The sequence below is a fragment of the Bos taurus genome, chromosome 19 (genome assembly GCF_002263795.3).
Source record: "Bos taurus isolate L1 Dominette 01449 registration number 42190680 breed Hereford chromosome 19, ARS-UCD2.0, whole genome shotgun sequence".
Classification (NCBI taxonomy): Eukaryota; Metazoa; Chordata; class Mammalia; order Artiodactyla; family Bovidae; genus Bos; species Bos taurus.
Window position 1 is genome coordinate 46,901,771 of NC_037346.1, and position 27,652 is coordinate 46,929,422.

General features: G+C 42.7%; 1 protein-coding gene across 8 annotated transcripts in view; it reads left to right on the forward strand.

Moving 5' to 3' along the window:
* The first annotated feature begins 9,802 nt into the window (after positions 1 to 9,802).
* The window catches only part of TLK2 (tousled like kinase 2), a 123,896-nt gene continuing 106,046 nt past the window's right edge, over positions 9,803 to 27,652 (forward strand). For 2 of the 8 annotated variants that reach the window (XM_059878147.1, XM_059878146.1), the window contains exons 1-2: positions 10,369 to 10,617; positions 12,116 to 12,201. In XM_059878147.1, the coding sequence (XP_059734130.1) occupies positions 10,482 to 10,617; positions 12,116 to 12,201 (222 nt within the window). In that variant the 5' untranslated portion in view covers positions 10,369 to 10,481. Of the gene's footprint in view, positions 10,296 to 10,368; positions 10,618 to 12,115; positions 12,202 to 27,652 lie in introns of those variants that run through there. The other 6 variants (XM_059878144.1, XM_059878145.1, XM_005220906.5 and 3 more) reach the window with 5 other exon arrangements.

Below are 27,652 nucleotides of genomic sequence, written 5' to 3' on the forward strand. Positions count from 1 at the left end.
ACCAATGTACCTCTGAAGCTGCTGCTGCTGCTGCTAAGTCGATTCAGTCCTGTCCGACTCTGTGCGACCCCATAGACGGCAGCCCACCAGGCTCCGCCATCCCTGGGATTCTCCAGGCGAGAACACTGGAGTGGGTTGCCATTGCCTTCTCCGTACAAAGCTGCAGGGTTGGCTAAAAATGGGTGATCCAAATTTCTAAGGAAATGTAAGCCTAAATATAAATTGTAAGCCTATATATAAACTGTCGTTGCAGGAGAGGTGAGTCCAAGAGAAAGAAGTCAAGAAAGCAGGGTTTTGATGTAATTTCATGAGAGGGGACAGACCTAGCATCCTGTCCTTTTAGAAGACACACTATTTCAAGGAATTGAGAACAGCAGCTGTCTTCAGCTGGCATCCAGGGTTGTGTACTGTGCTCAGCGTTTTGATGACTTTCTTTGGGAACTGGGTTAACTCTGGGGCCGGGGGACCTGAAGACCTGAGAACCAGATTCTGGGTGATGAGAGTTTGGTAAGAGTCTTGCCTAAGTGACTAACCAACTGCCCAAGTCTACACTTCCAGAGTAGGTGGAAACTAACAGCCAGGTAGGAAAGTTGTGGAATACAACAAATATGGGTAAGAAGCAGGGAACCAGAACAAGGTGACAGGGATTTAAGTGTTAGCTGAAACAAACTCAAGGAGCAGGTGGAACCTGGAGTTGGACGGGGGTGGGCAGAATCGAGCGCCCTGGGCCAGCCATATGCCGCAGAGCAGGGGGCAGAGGGCACAGGTCCTGGAGGCAGACCAGCTTTCAGAGAATTCTCTCACCTCCTCTCCACTTCCTCCTCCTCCTGTATGTGGTGGGGCTCCCTCAAGGTGGAAAGGATTAAAAGTGATCATGAGCATGCTCGCATTCTAGTGCCTGCCCCATAAACGCTCAATAAGTGCTTTTTGCTATAATCCCTGCCCTTTGGGATCAAGCATTAAACACAGGCTCAAGACACTGAATCTCACTGCAGCATAAAAGCGCCTGTTTTACTGAAACCTTGGTGAGATTGTGGCCTATGTGCGTGCCGGCTCAGCAGCAGGCATCTTCTCACCCTGTCACAAAAGGCCCGTAAGGCCCAGAGAGATGCTGCAGCTCCGCCTGACAAGTGGTCCTGCTGCCAACACGCCAGTTCTGGCCCGGGGCCATTTTCACTCACTGTTCTCTCTGCCTGGAAGGCTCTTCCCCAAGACGGTGACAAGGTTTGCGACTCCATTTCGTTTAGGCCCCTGCTCAGACGTCAGATGATCAGAGAACAGCCGTCCCTGACCTCCCTCCCTCTGTGACATAGCATCTCCGCCACCACTAGAGTCCAGCTCTTGGTCCTTATCCCTGCTCCCTATTTATCCTGCCACTCCGTGCCTCTGACATATGATTTTGCATTATTGTCCATTTCTCTCAGTGGCATGTACCTAAGGGTGAGGATTTAGTTTTGGGCTTAAAAAAAAATTTTTTTTTTCTTCCAGTTTTATTGAGATATAGTTGACATACAGCACTACAGGCTTAAGATATACAGCATGATGACTTAGGTACATCACTGAAGTGACCATCATAGTAAGTTTAGTGAACAGCCATCATCTCATATAAACAGAAAATGAAAGAAATAGAAAAAAAAAAGTTGTTTTCCTTGTGATGAGATAGTCTTTCTTTTCAAACTGTCCTCACTTCTTTCTACTGAAAAACCTAGCCTGGAGGTTTTTCTCACTCTATCATGGAAAGGCAGTTACTGGCCAGCTGCGTATCACTATCACACAGACGCAGAAGATAACGCACAGTCCATGCAGTGTAACGTGGCCACACCTGCTAGGTGTCTGCTGGAAAGTGCACCAGGTGGATGGAGGGGAAGGGCAAAGGCCTTGAGGTGGGAGCAGGCTGGTGAGGCTGGAGTGGAAGTGCTGGGGATAAGGGTGTAAGAGAGGATGATTCCAACGTTTTTGAAGTAATGAAAGAATGGAATTGACATTTGCTAATTTGGGTTAAATGGGCTTCCCTGGTAGCTCAGTGGTGAAGAACCTGCCTGCAGTGTAGGAGACAGGGATCTGATCTCGGAGTCAGGAAGATCCCCTGGAGAAGGAAATGGCAACCCACTACAGTATTCTTGCCTGGGAAATCCCATGGACAGAAGAGACTGGCAGGTTACATATTCTATGGCATCACAAAGAGCTGGACACGACTTGTCGACTAAACAATAGCATGAGTTAGGTAGGGAAAGAGGCAGGTTTTGCCTGTAAGTTTTATGATGATTTCAGGTTGGAAGCACCTGGCCAGGGATCCAGCAGTAACCCAGGTGCTTTATATATATTATCTCCACGGTGCAGATAAGGAAATCGGGATCCAAAAGTCAGGTGTCCTTGGGTCTCAGAAGACCTTTTACATACTTCTCATGTATGCAGAAGTGTTGAGATTTGAATCCAAGCTGCTTTTCCAAGGGTTTGTCACTGAAGAAGGAGCTGAGAGAGGATGTGCCTGAAGGTGGAAAAGCCAATACTGTTTTGGATAAGGTAAGCTCAGACCCCCTTTCCAAATACTGGAACACCAGGACACAGAGGTTCCTTCTGTAGCTGGACTGGTACGCTTAGGGCTAATAAGAGGAAGCACTCACAAGAGCGTTCGGCTGCAATCCCTTTGGTCTCAGCCAGGTGGGTAGCAAATCCATTTCCCTGTTTATTCGGCTGTCACGTGATGCCAAAACAATGGAGTGAAATGTGGAAGATTCGATTGGGGTTATTATCCTGGGTTACACTACAGTTTTTTTCCATATTTTAAAAGATTTGCTCACTGTACATACAAAGTCTTCACAAAGGCATTTCCTACTAATATAACTGACATGCCTTTGAGAGCCTTGACCTCCCCAGTGTGGTCTGCAGACCAGCAGCAGCAGCGTCACCTGAGGGCTAATAGAAAAGCAGACTCTTAGGTCCTGTCCCAGACACACTAGAGCAAGATGCCCAAGGGATTCATGAAGTGAAAGTGTTGGTCACTCAGTCGTGTTCAACTCTTTGCGACCCAGTGGACTGTAGCCCACCAGGCTCCTCTGTCCATGGACTGGAGTGGGTAGCCATTCCCTTCTGCAGGGGATCTTCCCAACCCAGGGATTAAACCCGGGTCTCCTGCACTGCAGGCAGATTCTTTACTGCCTGAGCCATCAGGGAAGCCCAGAGGGATACATCTGCTCTCTGAGAAGCCCTGGCCTAGAGCAGGAGTTGACAAACTTTTTCTGTAAAGGACCGGATAGTAAATGTTTTAGGCTTTGCCTGCCTGTCACTACTACTCAGTTCTGCCATTTTGCAAATTCAGCCACAGACAGTATGTAAAGAAATTAGTGTGGCTGTGGGTTTTTTTTTTTTTTTCAGTTTTACTTCTTGATGTAGACCATTTTTAAGGTCTTCATTGAATTTGTTACAATATTGCTTCTGTTTTATGTTTTAGTTTTTTGGTGGGATGTTAGTTCCCCGACCAGCTATTAAGCCTGTACCCCCTACATTGAAAAGCAAAGTCCTAACTACTGGAGGGCCAGGGAAGTCCCAGTGTGGCTGTGTTCTAAATGAAACTTTATTTATGGACACCAAATTAGATTTTATATCATTTTCAAGTCGTGAAATACTATTCTTCTTTTGATTTTCTTTCAATCATTAAAAAGAAATGGACAAAGGTCCATATAGTCAAAGTGATGGTTTTTCCAGTAGTCATGTACAAACGTGAGGCTTGGACCATAAAGAAGGCTAAGTGTTGAAGAATTGATGCTTTCGAACTGTGGTCCTGGAGAAGACTGAGAGTCCCTTGGACTGCAAGGAAATCAAACCAGTCAATTCTAAAGGAAGTCAGCCCTGAATATTCATTGGAAGGACTGATGCTGAAGCTCCAGTACTTTGACCACCTGATGCAAAGAGCCAACTCACTGGAAAAGACCCTGATGCTGGGAAAGATTGAGAAGAAGGTGACAGAGGATGATGACTGGATGGCATCACCATCACCGACTCAATGGACATGAGTTTGAGCAAACTCTGGGAGACAGTGAAGGACAAGGAAGCCTGGCGTGCTGCAGACTTAGCCACTGAACAACAATTAAAAAAGAAAACTCAACCCTCCCCCCACCAAAAAAAAAAAAAAAAACCCAAACAAACCCCACTTCATTCTTGTCATTCAGAGGCCATAAAAAACCACACACATCTTCTGATGCACCTTTCTGGGCTGACTATGCCCAAGTCTCCTGCCAGTAGCTGAGTGATCCCTTTCTTTCTTCTCTGTGGGCTCAGGGCTGAGGTCCCCTTTTCCTCCCAACCTGTCAGTGCGTCTGAAGGTTGCTTACTTAAGCCTGATATGAAAGGTCAATGGAAGGAAGATTGATAAAATATATTTTGCTAGTGTCCACAGATGCAGGGTGTTTGCTGTTGTTTCCTATCTTTAGGCTTTCTGAGAAAAACCAAAATGGAGGATTCAGTAGCTCAGCAGAGGGGGCCTGTTACACTTAAGGGGCTCGGTACACTTAAGTGGGCATTCATTCTTGTTGCAGTCGCTGGGAAGGAGGAACACACAATGCAGAGAAGGCAAGTATTAAAAAGTAACATTTGGGGAGGGAGTTGAAGGAGGAAATTAGAGAAGGGAGGTGCTCTCTAGGAGAATAAGAACATTGTTCCAGCATCACTGGGGTGTGGGGAAGACAGCATGACTTGATAAATAAACTGTGTCAAGTAGACTTGCCCAGGAAGAGCTTCTGAAGCAAGTTGGGCAGGAGGAGGGTATGAAAACCAGAGATAGGGAGAGACTGGCAGAGAGTCCTGTGAAGGCTGAGACCTGAGACGTGAATTTCTTTCATCCATTGAGCACTTGCCTGGCCGCCAGATGCTTTTCCATTTTGTTAGAAATGGGGAGTCTGGAGGAAATAGCACTGACCAAATGTCTACTGTATGTTGGGCGCAGTTAGAAGGCAATTCCCATCACTATTTCAACTTTATTTTTTTAAAAATGTTTTCCTTATTTATTTGGCTGCACTGGGTCTCAGTTGTGGCATCTGAACCCTTAGTTGTGGCATGTGGGATCTAGTTCCCTGACCCGGGATCGAACCTGGGCCCCCTGCATTGGTGGTACAGAGTCTCAGCCACTGGACCACCAGGCTAGTCCCACTATTTCAACCTTCCCTAGAGCCACCCATGGGATTAGGTGTGCAGGCCAGTTTTCAGATGAAGAAGCTGAGAGGTGAAGAGATGGGGTTTGAGCCTAGTTCTGTGCGACCACCACCACCCTGACGTTCTACATGGCCCTGCCCACCAGAATTTCTGGTGGAAATACTGCCTTCACAAAATCTCTTATTTCTTCACACCATTAGAAACCCTCAAGGGCAGGGGAAGAAGAACGTAAACAGACCAGGTGACTTTTATATTTTTGTCTACTGGGCCCTCCCCTCCCCCCAACAAAAGTAGTGCTTTCTTTAATGAGACATTTTTCCTGTTATCAAGTCCTTTTTCTGTTATGAAGAAGATAGCCCCATGAGCGACTCAGCACATTGGCAGCCTGATTTCTGAAGTTAAACTGTGTGCTGCCAAGACAGTCTAATGACAAATGTAGACATCCTTGGTAGAAACATGAGGTTTGAGGACCATTTATTTGGGGATTACTCTGTCAGGCATATACATCATCTCATTTTGTCCTCCAACAGCCCCGTGAGGTGTTTTTTTTTTTTTTTTTTTAATTTTCTCTCCCTTCTATGGAGTTGATTCAATTAGAACCAAATAGTTGTATTTTTCAATAATTGTGTGCAGGCTCTGCTGCTGCTAAGTCACTTCAGTCGTGTCCGACTCTGTGCGACCCCATAGATGGCAGGCAGCCCACCAGTCTCCCCCGTCCCTGGGATTCTCCAGGCAAGAACCCCGGAGTGGGTTGCCATTTCCTTCTCTAATGCATGAAAGTGAAAAGTGAAAGTGAAGTCGCTCAGTTGTGCCCGACTCTTGGCCACCCAATGGACTGCAGCCCACCAGGCTCCTCCGTCCATGGGATTTTCCAGGCAAGAGTACTGGAGTGGGGTGTCATTGCCTTCTACGTGTGCAGGCTCAGCTGTGTCCAACTCTTTGTAAAGACTACATGGACTATGACCCGTCAAGCTCTCCTGGCCATGGAATTTTCCAGGCAAGAATACTGGAGTTTCCATTTCATCCTCCAGGGCTTGTGAAGTTTTAACACCATTTGATGGGTAAAGAAACTGAAGCTTAGAGAAGTTAAATATCTTGCCTAAGGCAACACAGCTGGTAAGAGGCAGGGCCAAGATGAAAACCAGGGCCCTGGACCAAGAGTTTGTCCTCTTAGCCATCATATTGCAGGCTCCTTTTAGAAAAGGTGCACGTGAGGGTCCCCTGCTTGGTAAAACATGCCATAGTCTTTTTGCTGAGAATGGTGGATATTATGAAGCATTTAAGAAGACTGTGGACATGCATTACTTGTGGTACAGGTGAAAGGGCAAAGAAGGGCTAAACTAGTTTTCTCCAGTGTCTTTCTCAAAGTATCTCCCATGAGTATCAGAAACCATCAACCAACCAAAAAAATACCAGGGTGGTGGTTCAAAAAATCAAATTAGAAACCAGTGCATACCCCAATCCCCCTCCTGAAGATTGCCTTGTGCATATTATACATTTTAGGTTCTAAGAAGTGCTAAAATAAAGTATTCCACTTAACTTTAACCTAGAGTCCTGAGGACCAATGTACATCCACTCCCTTTAAAGCATTTAACCTGTCGAAACCTGCAGAGCACAGCTTGGGGAACGCCAGCTCCCTTGTCCCTTCTGTGACTGTGAACATGGACCTGGAGGACTTGTCATATGCTACCCTGAAGGCAGGATCAATGGGAACATCTAGATGAATCCATGTTTGAGCCTTCTGATAGCAATTGGGCTTTTGCATGGGGAGTGTCACCATTTGCCAGCCTTTGACAAGCTGCTCAAAGTTGCTCTGTGAGCCAACACACTTTAAACAAGTGGGTTCATGAACCCAAGGTTAAATTATATCGTGAGAACCATTGCTGCTAAGTCACTTCAGTCGTGTCTGACTCTGTGCGGCCCCATAGACGGCAGCCCATCAGGCTCCCCCATCCCTGGGATTCTGCAGGCAAGAACACCGGAGTGGGTTGCCATTTCCTTCTCCAATGCATGAAAGTGAAAAAACAAAGTGAAGTCGCTCAGTCGTGTCCGACTCCTAGCGACCCCATGGACTGCAGCCCACCAGGCCCCTCCGTCCATGGGATTTGCCAGGCAAGAGTACTGGAGTGGGTTGCCATTGCCTTCTCCTGAGAACCATTGGACAACAACAAAATCGTCCATCTATTGCTTCTTGTTTCTGACTGTATTTGATATTTTCACTTATATGCTTATGTGTGTTAGTTGTTCAGTCGTGTCCAACTCTTTGTTGGGACTGTAGCCCGCCAGGCTCCTCTGTCCATGGAATTTTCCAGGCAAGGATACTGGAGTGGGTTGCATTTCCTTTTCCAGGGGATCTTCCCGACCCAGGGATCGAACCCAGGTCTCCTGCATTGTAGGCAGATGTTTTACCATCTGAACTACTAGGGAAGCCTAGTAGTTGAGATGGCTGGATGGCATCACTGATGCAATGGACATGAATGTGGGCAAACTTGATGGAGATGGTGAGTGACAGAGAGGCTTGGCATGCTGTAGCCCATGGGGTCGCAGAGTTGGACAGGACTGGGTGACTGAACAACAAACAGAAGTACACCATTTTTGTGGTAAGCAAATCCATGAAATTCCTATGAGCAATTCCTCTCGGGATGAGTGTTAGATGTGGAGTGGGCTATGAACAGACCCTATGATAGTGTCAGTTTTCGGACATGCAGGGAAAAACACACTAGGCAAAGTGAAACAAAATCTCATCTTTTCCTGAATTTCAATGACTAGTTTTATTTTTATTTTTTCATAGTTACCTCAAAAAATGGAATCATAGCCCTTTAGACCTGGAAAAGACTCTGGGAATCCTCTGGTCCAAACTCCTTCACAGATGAGGTTGGCGAAACTTGACAGGTTAGGTAGCGGCCCGAGCAGTTTGTCTGTGGAGGAGCTGGCCGGAGCTCAGCTCCAGCTCTGTCCAGTGTTCTTTCTCTTAAACTCTTCTCTTTTGAGATGTTCCAGTGTCATTTTAAGGAGTTACTGTTTTGACCATTCACTGTAAGGACAGAACTTGTCTCATGTGCTTTGCTTTTTTGAGTTGTAGAGGAAGACACTCTTGGTTCTCCCGCTCCCTTGACAGTCCTTTACCTTGCCCTTTTTCCTGCCCTCTGCCTGGAACTTGCTCCCCCCCTCCCCTTCAAACACTGTTATCTATCGAAATATGTGTGTGCAAGGCCCAACCTGGCTGGGATTTGAAGCAAGGTGACTCTTGGCGGAATGGATTTTTTTCTACAGTGCTTGAATGTGCCCAAGGGTTGGGAAGGCTGAACAACGAACAATAACTAAACTGCCATCCTTCGCCCGTTCAGCAGGTCTGTGTTCCATGAATACAGGAAGAATTAAGAGTAAGGAAGAAAGAAATGCAGAAACATCACCTGAATACTTGCCTACCCCCTGGAAAAGTTCAAGGCTCTTGCTCATTTTATGAATTTTCCCCAAGCCACTGGTTCTCATACATCTTCAGACATCTGATCAAGGAAGCATCAGAGGAAAATAAAAAGTTGGGTATCTGCGTAGAAGTCAGTGTCCCGGCTCAGATGTCGGTGGAGAATGTGATTTTTTCTCTGGTGCTGGGCGATCAGAATGGGAGCCTTCTGTGTAGGAAGCCGCCTAGCTGAAAGAGCTATTGCACCCTGGCCTATTTCCCATTCCTCGGTAGAGAGGGGCAGACCTGTTTTCCCCATTCTAGCACTTATTCTTAGAGCCCCCTAAATACCCAGGAGAGCCTTGTTTTTAATCAAAGGTTGAAATGGAACCTCCCCCAGGGCGCACCGATAGAGTCCCTTTGGGGCAGCGCCCCCCCAACCTCCCGCCTTCCGAAGGGCAGCGCTGTGGTGGGGGTGGGGGCTCAGCCTTGATCCCAGAGCACCACTTGACCCTAAAAACGCCCTGCCAACCAGGTACGTGGAGGTGAAGCTCTGTCCGCTTTCCACGGCGCAAACGTGGATTTGGGGAGCCGAGAAGGTGAGTTTGGAGCCTGGCGGGGCGTGGGAGCTAGCCAACACGGGGGGACACAGCCAACTCACTAACTGGGCGTCTCCGGGGAAGTTCGGGCGGGGTTCGTCGGCTCACGGCTTTCTTCCTTTAAAATCCATCCTGGGCAGAGCAACCCCACTTCTCACCCAAACTCGTGGAGATCAGGGATTAGGCGGGCGCAGGGTTCGGCGAGGCGGATCCGGGAAGCGCCCGGCCCAGGCAGCGAGGCCCCTCCAGCGTTGGTCCGCGACCCAGGGCGCCGGCCCAACCGCTCTGCTGGGGCCGGTCCCGCGGGGCGGGGGCCGATTTTACGAAGACGGCTGCGGGGTCTCCGGGACTCCGGCCCAGCCGGGTCAGACCTCCCCTCGCGTCGCGGTGCGTCCGTCGGCGCCGCCCGTCAGCCCGCCCTCAGCCGCCCGGCGAGGCGGCGGCCTCCTTCGCCTGCGCGGGGTCCCCTGGTTAACCCCTGCCCGGCAGGCCGGCCGCTGATTGGAGGAGGCGGGGCGCCGGGGCAGCGGGGACCCCCCCACCTTCCTCGTCCCCTCCCCCTCCTCCCCCACTGTCGGCACTTCCCCCACCCCCCCCAGGACCCCCCCCTGCCTCCCAACCGTGCAAATCTCGCGAGGAAACACGCGGTTTCACTAGTGTGTTTACACCGATCACTACTAATCCGGACCGAACCGATCCGGATTAAGGGGCCGGAGGCGGGTCCTGGGCTCCAGCGGTTCCGACCCCCCCGCCTTCCGTGCCGCACCCGAGTGGCCCCTAGCCGAGCGGGCCCCCACCTCCCGGCCGAGCCTGGGCCCTTCTGCGCCTCCCTTGGCCTTTGTCCGGCGCCAGGAGACCGGTCCCGCGCCCCCCGCGGCCGCCCGGGCCCGGGCCCGCGTCAGGCGCCTGGCTCTGTACGCGAGCCCGGGGATCTGCGGCCTCCGAGGCCCCCCTCCCCCGCCCGCCCTCTCGTGGAGCCCGGCGCCGGCGGCGGCTGCCCGGGCGGGGGGTTGCGGCGCTCAGGAGAGGCCCCGGCTCCGCCCCGGGCCTGCCCAAGGGGAGAGCAGAGCGGTCCGCAGCCGGGTCGGGTCGGGGCCCCTCCCGGGAGGAGCGTGGAGCGGCGGCGGCGGCGACAGCGGCGGCAGGTGAGAGGCTGAGCCCCGGGCGGGGGAGGGCGCCGGGCCTGAGGTATTAACCGTCCGGGCGACCCCCTCGGCTGAGGAGGCTGCGGCCCGGGCCCACCCGAGGGCCGGCGCCGGGCCGCAGCTCCCCGGCGCTGAGGCGGGAGGGGCTTCCCGAGGGCTGCGGGTCGCCGAGGGGCCGGGTCGAAGATGGGAGAGGCCCAGGCGGCCCCGGCCTGGGAGTGGGTCTTGCGGCCGGCGGGGAGAGGGGGGCACCCGGGCAGCTGGAGGCCCCGGCAGCCTCCCTGGCGCCCCCGAGAGCTGGCCCGCCCTCCCTCCGTGACAGGTGGGCCTGGAGTTGGGGAAAGTTTGGAGCCGGCGGGAGACGAGGGGCGCCGGGACCAGGCCCCATCGGTCCTGCTTTCCGGCTGTGGGCTACAGGGAGGATCCCAGTCCGAGGCCCCGCTGGAATGAGACTGAGTGGATCTTTCCTTAACATGAGTTGACATTAAATGGAATAACCGCTGGGGCGTCATTTTCCGGGCCAGGCCTGGGGATGGAGGTTTAGGAAACGTGCCGAGAGACCCTGGGGCTTGAAGGGAGGCTGCAACCTCTGCCATTCCGGCCTCGATTAGGGCAGGGCGAGACTCGAGGAAGGCCACTTAGGGAAACATTCTCTCAATCTCTGTTTTTTCTTTTTCTCTTTTCTTTTCTAAGATACCTTTCTACCCTTCTGAGAATTTCCTAATTCCCTCTCTAACCTGCACTTGTCTGTGTGGGTGAAACTTTAATTTGCCACCCTTTCATTCCTCTTTGCCCCAGGCTCTCAATCCAGGAAGGGAAATGAAACTGGAGGCTTTGTAGGGGTTGTTACTGAAAATTGTGGAGTTGTTAGATTGCAGAGGGGCATGTTTAATTCATATTTTCAGTGAACTTTTAAATCATGCCAATCATTCCAGTAGCTATTTAGTAATATGTTCAAAGGGGTTGTAGGTAATGGTATATGTACCTTTTCTACTTTTAATATTTGGGCGGTTTCCAGTGCGTTCTGCAAGAGTTGATTTCTTGCAAACGATGGAGGTATTTGCTGAGAGTAGCCTGTGCATTAATTGGTCGTGGAAGGAGTTTAAAAATGGTGTCCTCTTGCCCCTCCCTGCTTGGAAGGAGTGCTAAAAGCAGATGTCTAGAGCAACCTACTGCTCCAGGGAGTGGCAGAGAAAGATTTTGTAAAGGGGTGGTTATGGAGCCATACTAATTTCCTGAGTGGATGCAGGTTGATGGTTTTACCATGGGTTCTCTATTAAAATGAAGTAATTAATTCCTTTTTTCATGCTCCTCAGAGAAAGGAGGCATAATATAATAGCGTTATTTTAAGTTATTAGTAGCTTCTGATTCATGCTGTATTATTTTGAAGTTATTATTAATGATTCATATTTTTAGTTTAAGAACCAGTTCCTGTGTGTTTGGGAAGGAAGTATCCTTAAGTACTTACCTAAATTCAAAGGTTGATAGAAGAAATTTTCTTTTTTTGTAAGCTAGGCTTTGCTCAGCTTCTACAGAGATTATATGAAAGATTTGAGGGGGTTTTTTGCTGTTAAAGTCAAATTAGAACTAGTTAAGAATAAGTGACCCTCAGAAGAAGACTTTTGAGCCACTTTGTAACTTTAAATGTATTACTGTTTGATATAGTGCCTTGTGGTTTATTACTTGTATGCCCTATTTATTTGAGGTTTACCTGTATGTGAATATTCTGCGAAATAGTTACTATGCATTTTGTTGTATCCAAGAATTGGTTCTTCATGTTTTAGCTTTTAGGGTCTCACAACCTACTTTTTGTTTTTCAGTAGAAATGATGGAAGAATTGCATAGCCTGGACCCCCGACGGCAGGAATTATTAGAGGCCAGGTTTACTGGAGTTGGTGTTAGTAAGGTGAGTAAAATGATGATAATGAACACTGCTCATGGCCAACTTTAAACACATTTAAAAACAAAGAGCAAACTGGATGGATCATACAGATACATTGAAGGGGAGAAGATCTGGCTCACAGTTCCAGTGAACTTTTAAATCCTATCAGTTGTTACACTCATTTAACAGTACTCTTGAAGGTACTCTGTATGGAAATATATACTTCTTTTTACCCTCTAATGTGGGAGAGGTTTCCCATGGGTCTATTGCAAGGATACTAACAGGATGTGTCTCGATTCTATGCCACATTTTGTCAAAACTCCTCAGTCACTCAGATAAAAACTGCTAATGAAAAGGTATTGGCATAGCTTCATCACGCTGGGCTTTTTGTATGGTTACGTGTAGAGTTTTGAAAAACATGCCTCTGCTATGTCACCTCTCCAAATCTGCAGTTCAGCAGATTCCTCCTGATTGTACCCCAGACTCCTTTTCCTTTCCTCCTATTTTCCCTTCTTGTTCACTGTTTTTGTTCCAGTAGCATAAGATCAGGCCCCATTCATGGGCAGTGTTATGGCTTCCTGTGCATCTTTATGAAACTGCTGCCTCACCCCTCTGCTGTGATAGGAGAGCTTTAGAACAAAATATAAAACCTATTTATGATTTTAGTACAATATGTAAGATATATTTGTGATGTTTTATTTAAAATCTTCACCAATCCAAGATGTTGTTTACTTGGACCTGAGACTAGAGAATTTTTGATCTTTGACTTCTTCCTGTACTCTCCAAGAAATATTATTTCTCATGGCAACTTGGATCTTAGTCTCATGCTTTGGTCAGTTGCTTCTTAAAGGAGAAGGTGTTTGTCAAAGTTTAGTTAGAAAAACTGCTTTGATGAGTGTCGTAATTTTGGTGGGCTGGAATAACTTGATAGTCTTTGTTCATTCAACAGACATTGAATATCTGCTGCCTCCTAGGCATTGTGCAGGATGTTAGGGAGGACACCTCAATACAGTGCTTCCAAGCCCTTACTGTAGAGGGGAGTGTGGTATAGATAGAGGATAACTGGGATGGGAGCTGTGTTAGATCTGTGGTAAGGCACTATAGAAACACAGGATATGTTACACATTTTTAAATTCTTGGTTTCTTGGCCTCTCTAATTAAGTAACTGACTTTTGTGGCACTTTAGAGCAGCTGTGTTCCTGGCTGTTGTTACATGTTTAGTTACATGTCTAAATTCTCTGATCTAGGTGAAGTAGCTTCAACTGTACTTGAGTAGTATATTTGAGTGTTAAATTGATCTCTGATTCAGTTGCTTGCCTAATAATGACTTTTGCTGGTAATTCAGTAAAAATCTTGTATCCAAATCTGTCTGTTCAAATGCTCACCCACTGTGTAAGAGTAAGTTTGTATTCAAATTGTATACACTTTAAACTAATTGGGCTTTGTTAGAATGCTTTTCTTTCCTTCTGGTTTTAGGTTCCTGGTAGCTCTATCCAAGCATACTTTCCATGGGGTAGAGCATAAGTTATGGGAATGAGTAACATTGTGAATTCTGCTGCCCAGGCCCAGCTAAAATCATGTAACTGAGATGTAAAAAACTTAATCTGTTTAATAGGAGTTCTGCTTTAATATATAGAAAGAAGTTCATTTTTATCCAGATGTTTTTGTATCATTAATTGTGTTATTTTGAAGTTTCCAGTCATGATAAGTATATTGATTACAATAAATCTGTTATTCTTGGACCACTAGGAGAGTTTTTACCCATAGCAAAGAAACTTGGGGGGAAAAAAAGCAAGTAATTATCCTCTAGTTTTGTGTAGTTAGGAAGAGAAAAAAGAAAATCTCCATTTTGTAGGACTTCTTAAGCATGCAAGCCGTTGTTTCTCTCAGACCGCTTATTTGAAATAGGAGCGGGCGGGGGCCCTGGTCCTGGGAAGAAAGGTGCTTTTGGATAGACGCTTCCTTCAAGCCTGGAACTCCTCATTATGGGTCATCATTTCTCAGTGAGGATGTCGCTGTGTTGATGACAGCTTTCAGTTTTGCAGAGATCATGAGTGCTTTCAGCCCTTGTAAGTGGGAGAGCAGAGTGGCTTTCCTGTGACAGTGCCATCTAGTGGGGCTGGTGCAGCCGCGTGGCTGTCTCTCGAGTTTCTCCTAACTATTCATAACATTTTCAGTACTTTTTGATGTCCATAGAAGGAAGAAAGTCGGTGCCACTGTGGATTCTTTCCTAGTGGACAGGATGTTTTAAGGAGCCGCAGTCTTTGAACTTCCTGGTGATTGTAGATCTTCTGTCTGTTGCCTTGAGGGTTTTGCACCTGCAAATTAGATACGAAACTTAGGCTAGGAGAAAACGGCCATGCCGCCACATTTATTGCTTGCAGTATTTAAGTTGCTCTTTGCTTATATTTAGGTTATTTACAAATTAAAATTTTTCTTTCACATTGCATTTATGCACATTAATTTTATATTTAATATTTAATTTATAATAACTGGTAAAACAGAAGCATTTGTTATGCACTTTGGGATGTGCCATGTGGTTTTGTTTAAGAGACTGATGTTTTCTGTCATCAGTGAGTGGGTAATAGAGGGAAGGAACCTGACGTGCACTGTGGAGCTGTAATTGACTTTCCTCCTCTACTCTAGCTGCCACTTTTTAGGACGACCTGTAACCATTCTCTTAGCATTTTTGAGATGATAGGTTAATTGGGCTATGAACCTACTTCTTCATGTCTTATTGACTTGGCATGTGAACACTGCTTCTTTTTTTAAGATCTCTTCCTTAAAGTGCTAGATAATCCAGTAATGTGAAACTGACTACCTTGTATTCATATGTTTTCAATGAGAACTTAGCAGTTTATATTCCCTACTCTCTCCCCTTTTGACTACTTAAATACAGGTAGTCTCATCTCTGTGATTCTGGAGACTGTAAAGGAGGTGGAATTCTGCCCTTGTGTGTACTATTTATCTGTACCTAGTTGACTTTTAATGCTAATATAGTAACAAATACTTCCATAGTATTTTCTGTGTGCCAGATACTGTCTTAAGTACAAAAAAAGCAATAAGTGAATTTAGATCTTTCATAACAGGGATACTAGTCTTAATAAACATTCCTTCTCTTTTTATGAGACGTGCTAACTGATGCCCAGTGCATTCATTGCTCCCACCAGTTGATTTATAGACTCACCAAGGACCACTTTATGACAACTTGCACTTGTGTTATAATTATATGGCTCAATACAAACTTGTGATAACCATTGACATAAAATCAAAGAATTGTTGATTCTGTGAAAACTAATTTATCTACCTTGGAAAGACTGAATATAAAATGAAGCAATAAGGAGATAACTATAAAAATTTATTAAGAGAATTTTTTTTAACCTGGAAGAATTTTTCATTTAGATACATGGCAAGTATCTTTTAAGTTCTTGCTTCACTTTTAAAGAAATCGAAACTGGAAATAGTAGATGATGCATTATGGGTGTGGTTTGTGTAAGACAGTGTGAAACTACAGTCAGTAGATCTGTAACTCAGCAGGCCTATATCAAAATATTGGCAACAGAATAAGCATTTCTATACTTTAAGTTCAAAGAAAATGTTTGTATTTTTTTTAAGATTCCTCACTATAACTTACTTTTTTGATTAATGTCCTTGGTTTCAGTTGTATTGAATAAAAAGTGTGTTGATGGTGTTGAAAAGAAGAGCAAAATGAGAACCATGGAAAGTGGGACTCCCTCTTTTGGCACAATAAGAAACTCATTTCCTATCTTTTATAAATTTGTGGATGTGATGTGAGTCAGATGATCACATCTGACTTCTGAGAAGATCTTGAACCAGCTGATGCCTTTCTCCTGTCATGTAGTAAATTGTATCAACTAGAAGCTGTCAGTCATGGATGCCTCGTGTTAGCTGTTTCACATGCCAGTGCAGGAAGTTTTGAAAAATATGTGTAGGTGTTTACATTTAGTACATAGTTAGATGGTCAGTAAGCATAAATGCTGAAAAATAGTCTACATGGAGACCAGTTATAGGAGTGACTCTTCTCATATTTAGTATTTTGTTTGTTTGCCTTTATGTTCTCTTCTTTTCATTTACAAATCTTCCTCTATTTATGTCCTGATAAACCCATTGTAAGTTGAAAATATCAGAAGTTGAAAATACATTTAACATACCTAACCTAGCATAGCTTAGCCTAGCCTACCTTAAACACGCTCAGAACACTTAGTTAACCTAGGGTTGGGCAAACTCATCCAACACAGAGCCTGTTTTATAATAGTGTTGAATATCTCATGTCATTTGTTGACTTTTGTTCCGAAAGTGAAAAGCAGAATGATTGGGTACCGAGCGGTTGAGAGTGTATTGGTTCTCTTACCCTCAGGATGGCATGGCTGACTGGTAGCTGTGCTGCCCTCACCACTGGGCAGCGTGAGAGAGGATTGTGTCACATGTGACTAGCCCAGAAAAGATCAACATTCAAGATTTGAAGTGTAGTTCCCACTGCATGTGTATCATTTTTGCACCATCATAAAGTTGAAAAATCGTTAAATGGAACGATTGTAAGGCAGGGACCGTCTGTATTTTAAAATTTATTTAATTCTACCCTCATTTCATACGTAGTCAAGTATCAGCTCATTTCTCTTCTTCCTCTAGCATTTGTCTGCCCCACTGCTACTGCCTTAATCCAGACCTTCCTCATTCATAACTGTAACAGTTAGTATCTCCCACCTCATTCATCTTTTTGTAAACTGCTACCAGTTATATTTCTAAAAATACCAGTAGTGTTGTTTTACTCCCTTACTTTAAAGGCTTCACATTGTCTACTGGGTGGAGTTAAAACTCCTGACTTTTTAGCTTCCTGGATTGCTGTCTACTCGCCCACTGCTGTGTGCTGCTGGCTCAAACCATGGCTGGCCTCCTGACCTGTACTGCTGTCTCCTCCACTGCTCCTTTTCATTTGTCACATGAACTTTCAGTTTACTCTTCAAGGCATAATTCAGATATCCCTTCTGTATAGCTTTTCTGGATAGCCTCACCAATCTAGTTGTATTATCTTATTAGCACCTGATGACCTGTCTTTATTGTAACACATTTGTTCTCCCTGTTAGTCTCCTTGAGAACATGGATGTTGCCTTTATTTCTGACTGTTCAAATGCTCAGCACATTGTATATACTGAATAAATCCTTGTCGAATTGGGAAAGAGTTGAATTAAAAACAGTGGTCATCCAAATAGGCATGTTTCTTGTTTTAATGTAGGCTGAAATTGCATTTAATGTAATGACATATTTGTATTGTTGTTTCGTCACTCAGTCATGTCCAACTTTTTGCAACCTCATGGTTGTATGTAGCCCACAAGGCTCCTCTGTCCGTGGGATTTTCCACACAAGAATACTGGAGTGAGTTGCCATTTCCTACTGCAGGGTATCTTCTTGAGTTAGGGATCGAACTCGTATCTCTTGCAAGTCTCCTACATTGCAAGCAGATTCTTTACTGCTGAGCCACTGGGGAAGTATTTGGGCTTTAAATTTTTCTTAGGTTTCTTTCAAAATCTCTCTTATGATTCTTCTACTTTCCACTGAAATTTTTTTCATTTATTATCTATAATAAAAGATAAAATTCTCATTCTATTTCCCCCACCCTCAAAATTTTGCCAGCTATTTGTTTTTTAGCATTCCATTTTTCCTCTTTTCTAGTTTGAAAGTTGTGTACTGTTTTATTACCACAGAAATTACAGTATGGATTCTTTATATCAAGGATTGATGTTAATCAATACCTCTGCCCTCCTTTTTGTCAATATAAGGGCCTTGAACCTTTAACTTCATTATTCCTCTCCCACTTCACATGCTGCTGTTCTATATTTAATTGTACATGTATGTATATTTAATTGGTAGACTTTATTTTACAGAAAATTGAGCAGTTAGTACAGAGTTGTCATATACTACTATCCCATCTCTCCAGTTTCCCCATTATTAACGTGTTACATTAATGTGGTAGACTTGTTACAGTTGATCAATGAGTATTGATACCTTTATTATTAAGGAAAGTCCTTAGTTTAACATTAGGATTTACTCTTTGTGTTGTATAGTTCTGTGGGTTTTGATAAATGAAAGAGTCATGTGTTAACCATTTGTATATGTGCGTTTTTAAGAACACAGATTTTATTGGGTCTGTTTTCTAGTTACGTTCATTTAGCCTCACCTACATGTTTACCTGTGTTGTGTTTATCATTTTCTTTGTTGTTCGTTCCTTTTCACATCTCTGACCTTCCATCTGGAATACTCTTTCTTTTGCTGAAATACATCCTTTGGAATTTGTCTAGTGTGGGTCTACCTGTAATTGTCTTCCCATTGTGTCTGCTTTAAAATGTCTATTTGGAGTTTTGTCCTTGTGGATGTGGATCTTTCATCGCAGCGCACAGACTCAGTGGTTGTGGCGCTCAGGCTTAGTTGCTCTGAGGCACGTGGGATCTTGGTTCCCTAACCAGGGATCGACTCTGCATGCCTGCATTGCAAGACAGATTCTTAACCGCTGGACCACCAGGGAGGTCCCTGTGCCACATCTTATTTGTCTGTTCACCTACTAAAGGATGTCTTGGTTGCTTCCAAGTTTTAGCATTACGGATAAAGCTGCTATAAACATCTGTATGCATATTTCTGTGAGTGGTTGAATTATTTTGATTTATTCTGCTTGGAATTTATTGGATGTCTTAAATCTGTGGGTTGCTGGTTTTCATCAGTTTTCGAATTCTCAGCCATTGTCTTTGCATATATTGCCTCTGCCTTACTCTCTGTCTTCTTCTTGCACTCTATTTAAACATATGTTAGACTTTCTTACTTTATTTTCTCTGCCTTTTACCTTGTCTTCTGTATTGCTGGTCTTTTATTTCCCAGGGCTGAATACTGAGTAGGTTCATTCTGAAATTTCCATCCACTTTTTTATTTCTTCTTATACCTTCCCCTTATTTATTTTCTCTTTAAATTTGTCTAATCTGCATGCTTCTATCCATTGAGTTTTGTTGAGGGTTGGTTTATTTTTAGGTGGCTCTTATCCTCAAAGGATAGCGCTGTGCTACTTGTTTAAAGTAGAAGGTAAAATTTCCCAGAATCATCTCATTGGGCAGGTCCTGGGCTTTGTGGTTTCCTTTACTGAACTTCACCCTCATTAAAATTGTAGTAAATGAGTTCTTTTTGTCTAGTTGCTAAGTCATGTCCACCTCTTTGCCACCCCGTGGACTGCTGCAGCACACCAGGCTCCTCTGTCCTCCAGTGTTTCCTGGAATTTGCTCCAATTCCTGTCCATTGAGTTGCTGATGCTGTCTAACCATCTCATCCTCTGCTGCCCGCTTCTCCTTTTGTCTTCAGTCATTCCTAGCATTAGGGTCTTTTCCAGTGAGTCGGCCCTTAGTATCAGGTGGCCAAAGTATTGGAGCTTCAGCATCAGTCCTTCCAATGAGTTTTCAGGGTTGATTTCCTTTAGGATTGACTGGTTTGATCTCCTTTTAATCCAAGGGACTCTCAAAAGTCTTCCACAGTACCAGTTTGAAAGCATCAGTTCTTTGGTGCTCGGCCTTCTTTATGGTCCAGCTCTTCACATTTGTACATAACTACTGGAAAAACCATAGCTTTGACTATATGAATCTTTATCAGCAAAGTGATATTTCTGCTTTTTAATATGCTGTCTAGTTTTGTCATAGCTTTCCTTCCAAGAAGCAAGTGTCTTAATTTCATGGCTGCAATCACCATCTGCAGTGATTTTGGAGCCCAAGAAAATAAAATCTGTCACTGCTTCCACTTTTTCCCTTTCTGTTAATATTTGCCATGAAGTGATGGGACCGGATGCCATGATCTTCGTTTCCAAGAGGCTGTTTAGTTCCTCTTCACTTTCTGACATCAGAGTGGTTCTAAAAGCTGTGGTAGGTCTTACTAGAACTGGTCAGCTTCAATTTATTTGGCATCAGTAGTTGGGGCATAGACTTGGATTGCTTTGATGTTGAATGATTTGCCTTGGAAATGAACTGAGATCATTCTCTTGTTTTTGAGGTTGCACCCAAATATGCTATATTTCAGACTCTTCTCTTGCCTATGAGGGCTATCCCATTTCATCTAAGGGATTCTTGCCCATGTAGTAGGTATAATGGCCATCTGAATTAAATTTACCCATTCCTGTCCATTTTAGTTCCCTGATTCCTAAGCTGTTGATATTCAGTCTTGCCATCTCCTGCTTGACCACATCCAGTTTACCTTGATTCATGGACCTAACATTCCAGGTTCCTGTGCAATATTGTTCTATACAGCACTGGACTTTACTTACAGCACCAGACACATCCACAACTGAGCATCATTTCCACTATGTCCCAGCCACTTCATTCTTTCTGGAGCTATTGGTAATTGCCCTCCACTCTTCCCCAGTAGCCTACTGGACACCTTCTGACCTGGAGGGCTCATCTTCCAGTGTCATATTTTTTTGCCTTTTCATACTGTTCATGGAGTTCTCCAGGAAAGAATACTGGAGTGGGTTGATATTTCCTTCTCCAGTGGACCACATTTTGTCAGAACGCTTCACTATGACCCATCTGTCTTGGGTGGCCCTGTATGACATGGCTCATAGCTTCATTGAGTTATGCAAGCCCCTTTGCCATGACAAGGCTGTGATCCTGAAGGGAGTAGTAAATATATACATAAAAAAATTTACTATTCTAACCATTTTTGAGTGTATAGTACATTCACTTTGTTTTGCAGTCATCATTGTGATCCCTCTCAAGAACTTCTTCATCTTGCAAAAATGAAACTATACTCATTAAACCATAACTGCACATTTACATCTTCCCTTAGTCCCTGGCAACAATCATTCTACTTTCTGTTTACATGAATTTGACTGCTCTAGAAATCTCATATAAGTGGACTCATACAATATTTGTCTTTTTTGTAACTGGCTTAGTTCATTTAGCATAATATTCCTCAAGATTCATCCATGTTGTAGCATCAGAATTTCCTTCCTTTTTAAGGCTGAGTAGTATTACACGTACCATATTTTATTCATCCATGTGTCTGTCATTAGTCACTTTGGTCACTTCTAGCTTTTGGCTACTGTGAATAATGCTGCTGTGAACATGGGTGTACAAATGCTGTTTGAGTTCCCACTTTCAGTTATTTTGAGTGTATGTATGGAAGGGGAATGATTGCATCTTAATTCAACTCTTTGTTGAAGCTTGACCTCCTCTCATCCTATATTGTTGACAAAGTACAGTCAGAAAATTGTGATTGTTTTTCTTTTAGTCTACCCTTAGCAAAAGCCTTAGAAGTCTTAAAAATTTTGTTAGCTTCCACAGAGGGACTGGTAATAATACTCAAATTGCAGTTATTTTTTGCAAATAGTATTATTGGCCCAGGAAGTTGAAGAACTAAGTAACTTGGTGAGTTACATAGGATAGCTTTTTATTTTAACCAAACCATAGTTTAATTTTAAAATGATAACAGCAAGGGGCTATCCAGATTTGCTGTACTCGAATTTTTTAAAAACAGATAACTTTATTTATTTAAATATTTATTTATAAGTCTGCCCCAGATCTTAGTTGCGGTATGCGAACTTTTAGATGTGGCATGTGGGATCTAGTTCCCTGACCAGGGGTTGAAGCCAGGCCCTCTGTGTTGGGAGCACAGAGTCTTAGCCACTGAACCACCTGCTGTATTAGAATTTAACAGCGTATGCATGCTCAGTCAGTCAGTCATGTCTGACTCTGCGACACCATGGACATAGCCCATCAGACTCCTCTGTCCATGGGATTATCCCAACAAAAAATACTGGAGTGAGTTGCCATTTCCTCTTCCAGGGAATCTTCCCAACCCAGGGATCGAACCTATGTCTTGTGCGGCTACTGCATTGGCAGATGGATTCTTTACCACTGAGCCACTTGGGAAGCCCATTTTAACCAGTTTTGTCTGATGAAGACTGTTAATGTTGCTTATATAAAGATAACAAGGTGATGGTATCTGTTCTAATAGTTGTGACCTGTGTGACTGATAAATTTGCTTTTATAAAGAGTAAATATGTGACTTTCATGGAGAAGGAAATGGGAACCCACTCCAGTATTCTTGCCTGAAAATCCCATGGACAGAGGGGTCTGGCAGGCTACAGTCCATGGGGTCACAAAGAGTCAGACGTGACTTGGAGAGATATTGCAAGGTAGCAAATGAAGGGGCTCCTCTTGTTCCCAGCTTGTATTGTGTTCAGTTGATGACGAAGCCTCCAGGAGCACACAGAAGACCCACTATCATTTGCTGTAAAGCAAGCTTTCTCAGCATGCCAGTGGACACCAACTGCAGCCCAGGGCACCCGGTGAACTTCTCTGCCACCAGCAGCCAAGCCATAGTCTCTCCAGTATGTCTGAATCTCAGCCTTTGGGAAGGGAGTACCCCAGATGTGGTTTCAGTCTCCTGACTAGACCCAGGCTGATACATAGTATCAACTATTTCCCTTCATGCGTCCTTTCTCAAGAAGCTTCTAGAAGATACATCCATAAACACCAGACAGAAAATCATAAAAGAGAAAGCCAGCATATTAAGGAAGCAGATGATCCAACAAAGGAGAAAAGTCAAGAAAATTTTCAGGACAAGGCCTAGGGAGCCAACAGCCCAGAGTGTTGTAGAGGATCACAACACCTGAGAGGATTTATGTCTCCAGAGAGGGGAAAGTGGAGCCTGATACATCACCTGATGTATTTGAAATAAGCATTAATTCCGGGAAATGGTTCCCTTTTTGGTTTAGTGGTCAAAACAATGCAAATATTACTATGACATATAATATTCATTTATAAGAAATTTTAATTCATTTTAAATTTAAATTAATTAAAAATAAGATATATACATAAATTAAATAAAATTGATTTAAATTCTGTTAAAAAAAAAAAAGTAAACATGTGACTTTCATTGCATAGACTGTTGCCAGAGTTGGTGTTGATTTAATTCCTGTTTTGTCTGTCTCCAGAGGAATACTAAGGATTAATTGTGAAATTAAAATATAATCTGAAAGCCCAGCTAATCTCAGATGAAGATGCCTCTAGTTCGGGGTGTTTTGTTATATTAATTAACTTTTATTGTACACCCATTCAGTCGTGTCCGACTCTTTGCGACCCCATGGACTGTAGCCTACCAGGCTCCTCCCTCCATGGGATTCTCCAGGCAAGAGTACTGGAGTGGGTTGCCATTTCCTTCTCCAGGGGATCTTCCCAGCCCAGGGATTGAACCCAGGTCTGCCGCATTTCAGGCAGACGCTTTAACCTCTGAGCCATAACTTTAGCAGGCAGATTTAATGTCCAAATTTGGCAGAAACCACTAGCATTAAACCAAAACTCACTTGTCCAAGTTCCATTATCGAATCAAGGCACAAAGTATTCCATCAACTTCTGAAAAGCTGTTTGACCTGCTGTGTGATAATCTGGATGAGGTGAAGGGAAAGGGACATGATAGCTATATTGAAATTTTAGTGCCCCCATTTTTCAGCAGTTGAGTTCTGCTAACTCTTTATTTATTTACTGTTTGTTTGTTTTAAGTTCAGCTGACCCTTAGTAAGTCTGTACTGTGTGTAGATGTTATGGAGGATTAAAAAAAAAAATCAACCAGATGTACTACATACACTTGGGGCACTTATATAATAAGGCAGGAATGGACCCGTATGTCTATGGCACACAGCTGATGGTGGATATAGAGACGTGAAGGTGTTATGAGCCTAAAAGAAGGGGCACAAGCATGTATGTATATTCACTCCCTCCATTAAAAACAATATGGTGATATGAAGGCATTATGAGCCTAAAAGAAGAGAGCTTAGAAAATAATTTGCTCAGAGGTCAGATTGTGTGTGGAAGGACGAAAGTTTTTGTTTTGCAGTAGGATCACTGTAGCTAAACACCTCAGAAAAATTCTGATAAAATATTATGAATAAGTTGCAGAATGATAGTATAGAATAGCTTGGTTTTAAAGCTTAGCAAAACTGCTTAGGATCTAAGGCAGAGTTGGTTTTTAAGAATTAATTTTGATTAGGTGATATATTTACAAAGTACAATATTCAAAAGATTTTAAAGATACACAGTGAAACATCTCTGCTACCCTTTTCCTTTTTTTTCTGGTCACACCCTGCAGCATGGGTGATCTTAGTTCCCCGACCAGGGATGGAACCTGTGCCCCCTGCAGTAGAAGCGTGGAGTCTTAACCACTGGACCACCAGGGAAGTCCCTGCTATGCTTTTCCTATATCCGTTTGGTTTTCTTCCCTGGAGACAACTATTAGCAGTTTATTGTATTTTATTTATGTGTGTGTATATATCATACATGATGATATATTATGCATGTGTGTGCATGTGCAAATATGTATGTATATTCACCCACTCCTTAAAAAAAAATACAAAGAGTACGTTATATATATTATTGTGTATTTTCCTTTTTGTGTTTAAAATATTTTAGAAATTGTTTTAGTACATATAGAACTTCCTTCTCTTTTTTCAAGGCTGTTTAATATTCCATTGTACAGCTGAACCATAATTTAACCCTTTTCTTGTCTATGGACACTTAGATGAAAAAGTGTTTTACTGACATAAACAATGCTTCAGTGAATAGCCTTGTACAGAATGTCATTTCACACATGTTTACTGGATAAGCCCCTAGAAGTAGAATTACTGGGTCAAAGGATATGAACATGTGTAATTTTTGTAGTTACAGCCACAGTCCTCTCCATAGAGAATAGGAATATAACTATATTTCTCCATCAATGAATGAAAACATTTGTTCCCCGTAGTTAAGTATGTTAAGGGAGTTATTTAAAGGAGTATGTGGACAGATGCTAGGGTTCTTGAACCTTGTAAAATAATAGGTAAAAATTTGTTTATATGTGTTTATGGCTGTGTCTTTTCCCTAGAAGACAGGTCCACATTTTTTGCTGCATTCTTTAAAAGTTCAGTGATTCAAAATAGGGTTAAAAAGCATTATCTGGCAGTTAGTTGTTTCAAATTAGAACATGTTGCTTTGTATGATATTTCTCTTTTATGGAAATATTTGAGTAGAAGCATGTAAGTAATCATTAGAGATGTTGTATGGAAAGTTACTGTGCAGGAGAATGGTCTAAATCCAATTCCCAATCTTTTATTATTTTTCGTTTCACTCCCTGGGAGGCCATGTTTTAAAAAACCTGTTTTCTATTAAACTGAATTTATTAAGCAATACCTTATTTCCCCAATTTTGTTAATTAGAGCTTTAGAACAGTATGAGGTCAGTTTTACTACATAGAATTAATCTTTTCATCTATACTTAGTTGATGAAATTTTAACTGAAGTCCAGTCAATTTGACATTTTAAATAGGCTGTATAGGTGAACAATAGTTCAGGACCCCATTATTATTTTTGGGACTTAACTAAGAAACAGATCTCTACTCTATATCAGATAGCTTCCAAGGGTCTTTTGAGTTCTGTGTGTTAACAGTACACATTCAGAGATTTTGTTGAGGACCAGTATTAAGTTCTGCCGCAAGTTTTGTTACAAGTAAATGCTCACCATAACAGATTCCTTAGAGCTTTCATATCATGGGATAATGGAGTTAATTTGCAATTATAGTATATATATTATTGAAAGTCACAATTCTGTATGTTCTGGAGAAAAAAACAGGAAGTCTCCATATGAATTAGAAAGTTAAAAGGTTTAATTTAGAGATAGTTGGTGATATTATGTAAAATCTTTTTTTTTGATACTATATTGTTATTTGGTGGCTTGTTTTGAAAGAGGATTTTTCTAGGGATTATTTAAAATATTTCATATAGGGGAAAGTATGGTGAACCTATATATCATGCTAGACCCTGGAGCAAGAGTTAAAGGTCTTGTCTGTTGGTAGCACTCAATTAGGAAACTTTTTTAAAAAATCGTTACATATTCTGGAATAAAACCTGAGGAGCCGTTTGTTATATAGAATTATTTGTTGTAGATACCTTATTTTATCTAGTTCTTCAAAGTTTTCTTTATTTCTGAAATAGAAATTTAGAACAAAACTTTTATTATGGGCTGTCCTTACAGAACTTTTTGTAGTGATATTTGCTATAAATGGGAATTTGCTTTTACTAACAAATCTTTGACAGTAAATTTTTTTTTTTATTGGAGTATGGTTGATTTTCAATGTTGTGTTAGTTTTAGAAGTATAGCAAAGTGAATCAGTTATATTAATACATACACATATATCCTCTGTGTTTTAGATTCTTTTCCCATAGACTATTTGGAAGTTGACTATGATAAGTTAAATATGTATACCACTAAGAAAATAACAAAACAGATAATAGCTAATGATAAAATAGATTAAATGAAATACTTGAAACAAATATGTTTCACAGTTCTAAAGAAAGATGGGGAAGAAGAAAAGAAACAAAAGCTAGGAAAAAAAGTAACATAGTACATTTTAACTCAAATACATGATAAGTGAATGTATTATAAATGGTCTAGCACTTCAATTAAGAGTGCCAGGTTAGATCACTGTGATCTAACCAGTTAGATACCCACCTTATTTGTAACCTGTATCTTTATATTTAAAAAGATGAAAAAAGATACTGTATAAACAGTAAATATAAAAATATTGGAGTGCCTATATTGTATTAGCCAAAGGACACTTCAGAACAAGGAAAATATTACAAGGGGTAAAGGGCATTTCATAATGAAAAAAGGATCAATTCATTGAGAAAACTCAGCAATTGTAAATGTTACACGTCCAATAACAGAATGAAGCAAAAACTGACAATTGAAAGGAGCACTGGGCAAATCCACAGTTGTAGTTGGAAATTGCAGTGTTCTCAATAATGGATAGAACAAGCAGGCAAGAAAAAATCAAGAAGGATATAAAAGGTTTAGACAACACTGTGAATGAACTGTACCTAATTGACAGAACACTCTACCCACATACTTTGCAAGTGCACATGGAAGATTTACCAAAACAGACTGTGTCCTGGGATATAAAACATATTTCAACACATTTAAAAGGATTAAAATTATATAGAGAGTACTCTGACTACAGTGAAATTAAAAAGATACCTGGAAAATCTCCCAGGTATTTGGAAGTTAAGAAACATACTTCGAAATAAACTTTAAAGAAGAATTCACAAGGCAAACTAGAAAATCTTTGACCTGATTGAAAATGAAACCCAGTCTGTCAAAACTTGTGGTATGCGGCTAAAGCAGTGCATTAGGAGGAAACATGTAACTGCTAAAGAAATGTCTAAAATCAATGAATGACCCAAGCTTCCCCTTTAAGAAGTTAGAAAAAGAACAAACTAAGTAGGAGAGAAATAAAGAGTTGAAATAAATGAAATAGAAAGCAACCCTGAATAATCCTATATTCATTAAAAAAAAATATGGGTTTGTAATTAAAAGCATTTCCACAAACAGAAGTCCAGGCCCATGTGACTTTATTGGTGAATTCTATCAAACATTTAAGGCAGAAATAATAACAGAATTTT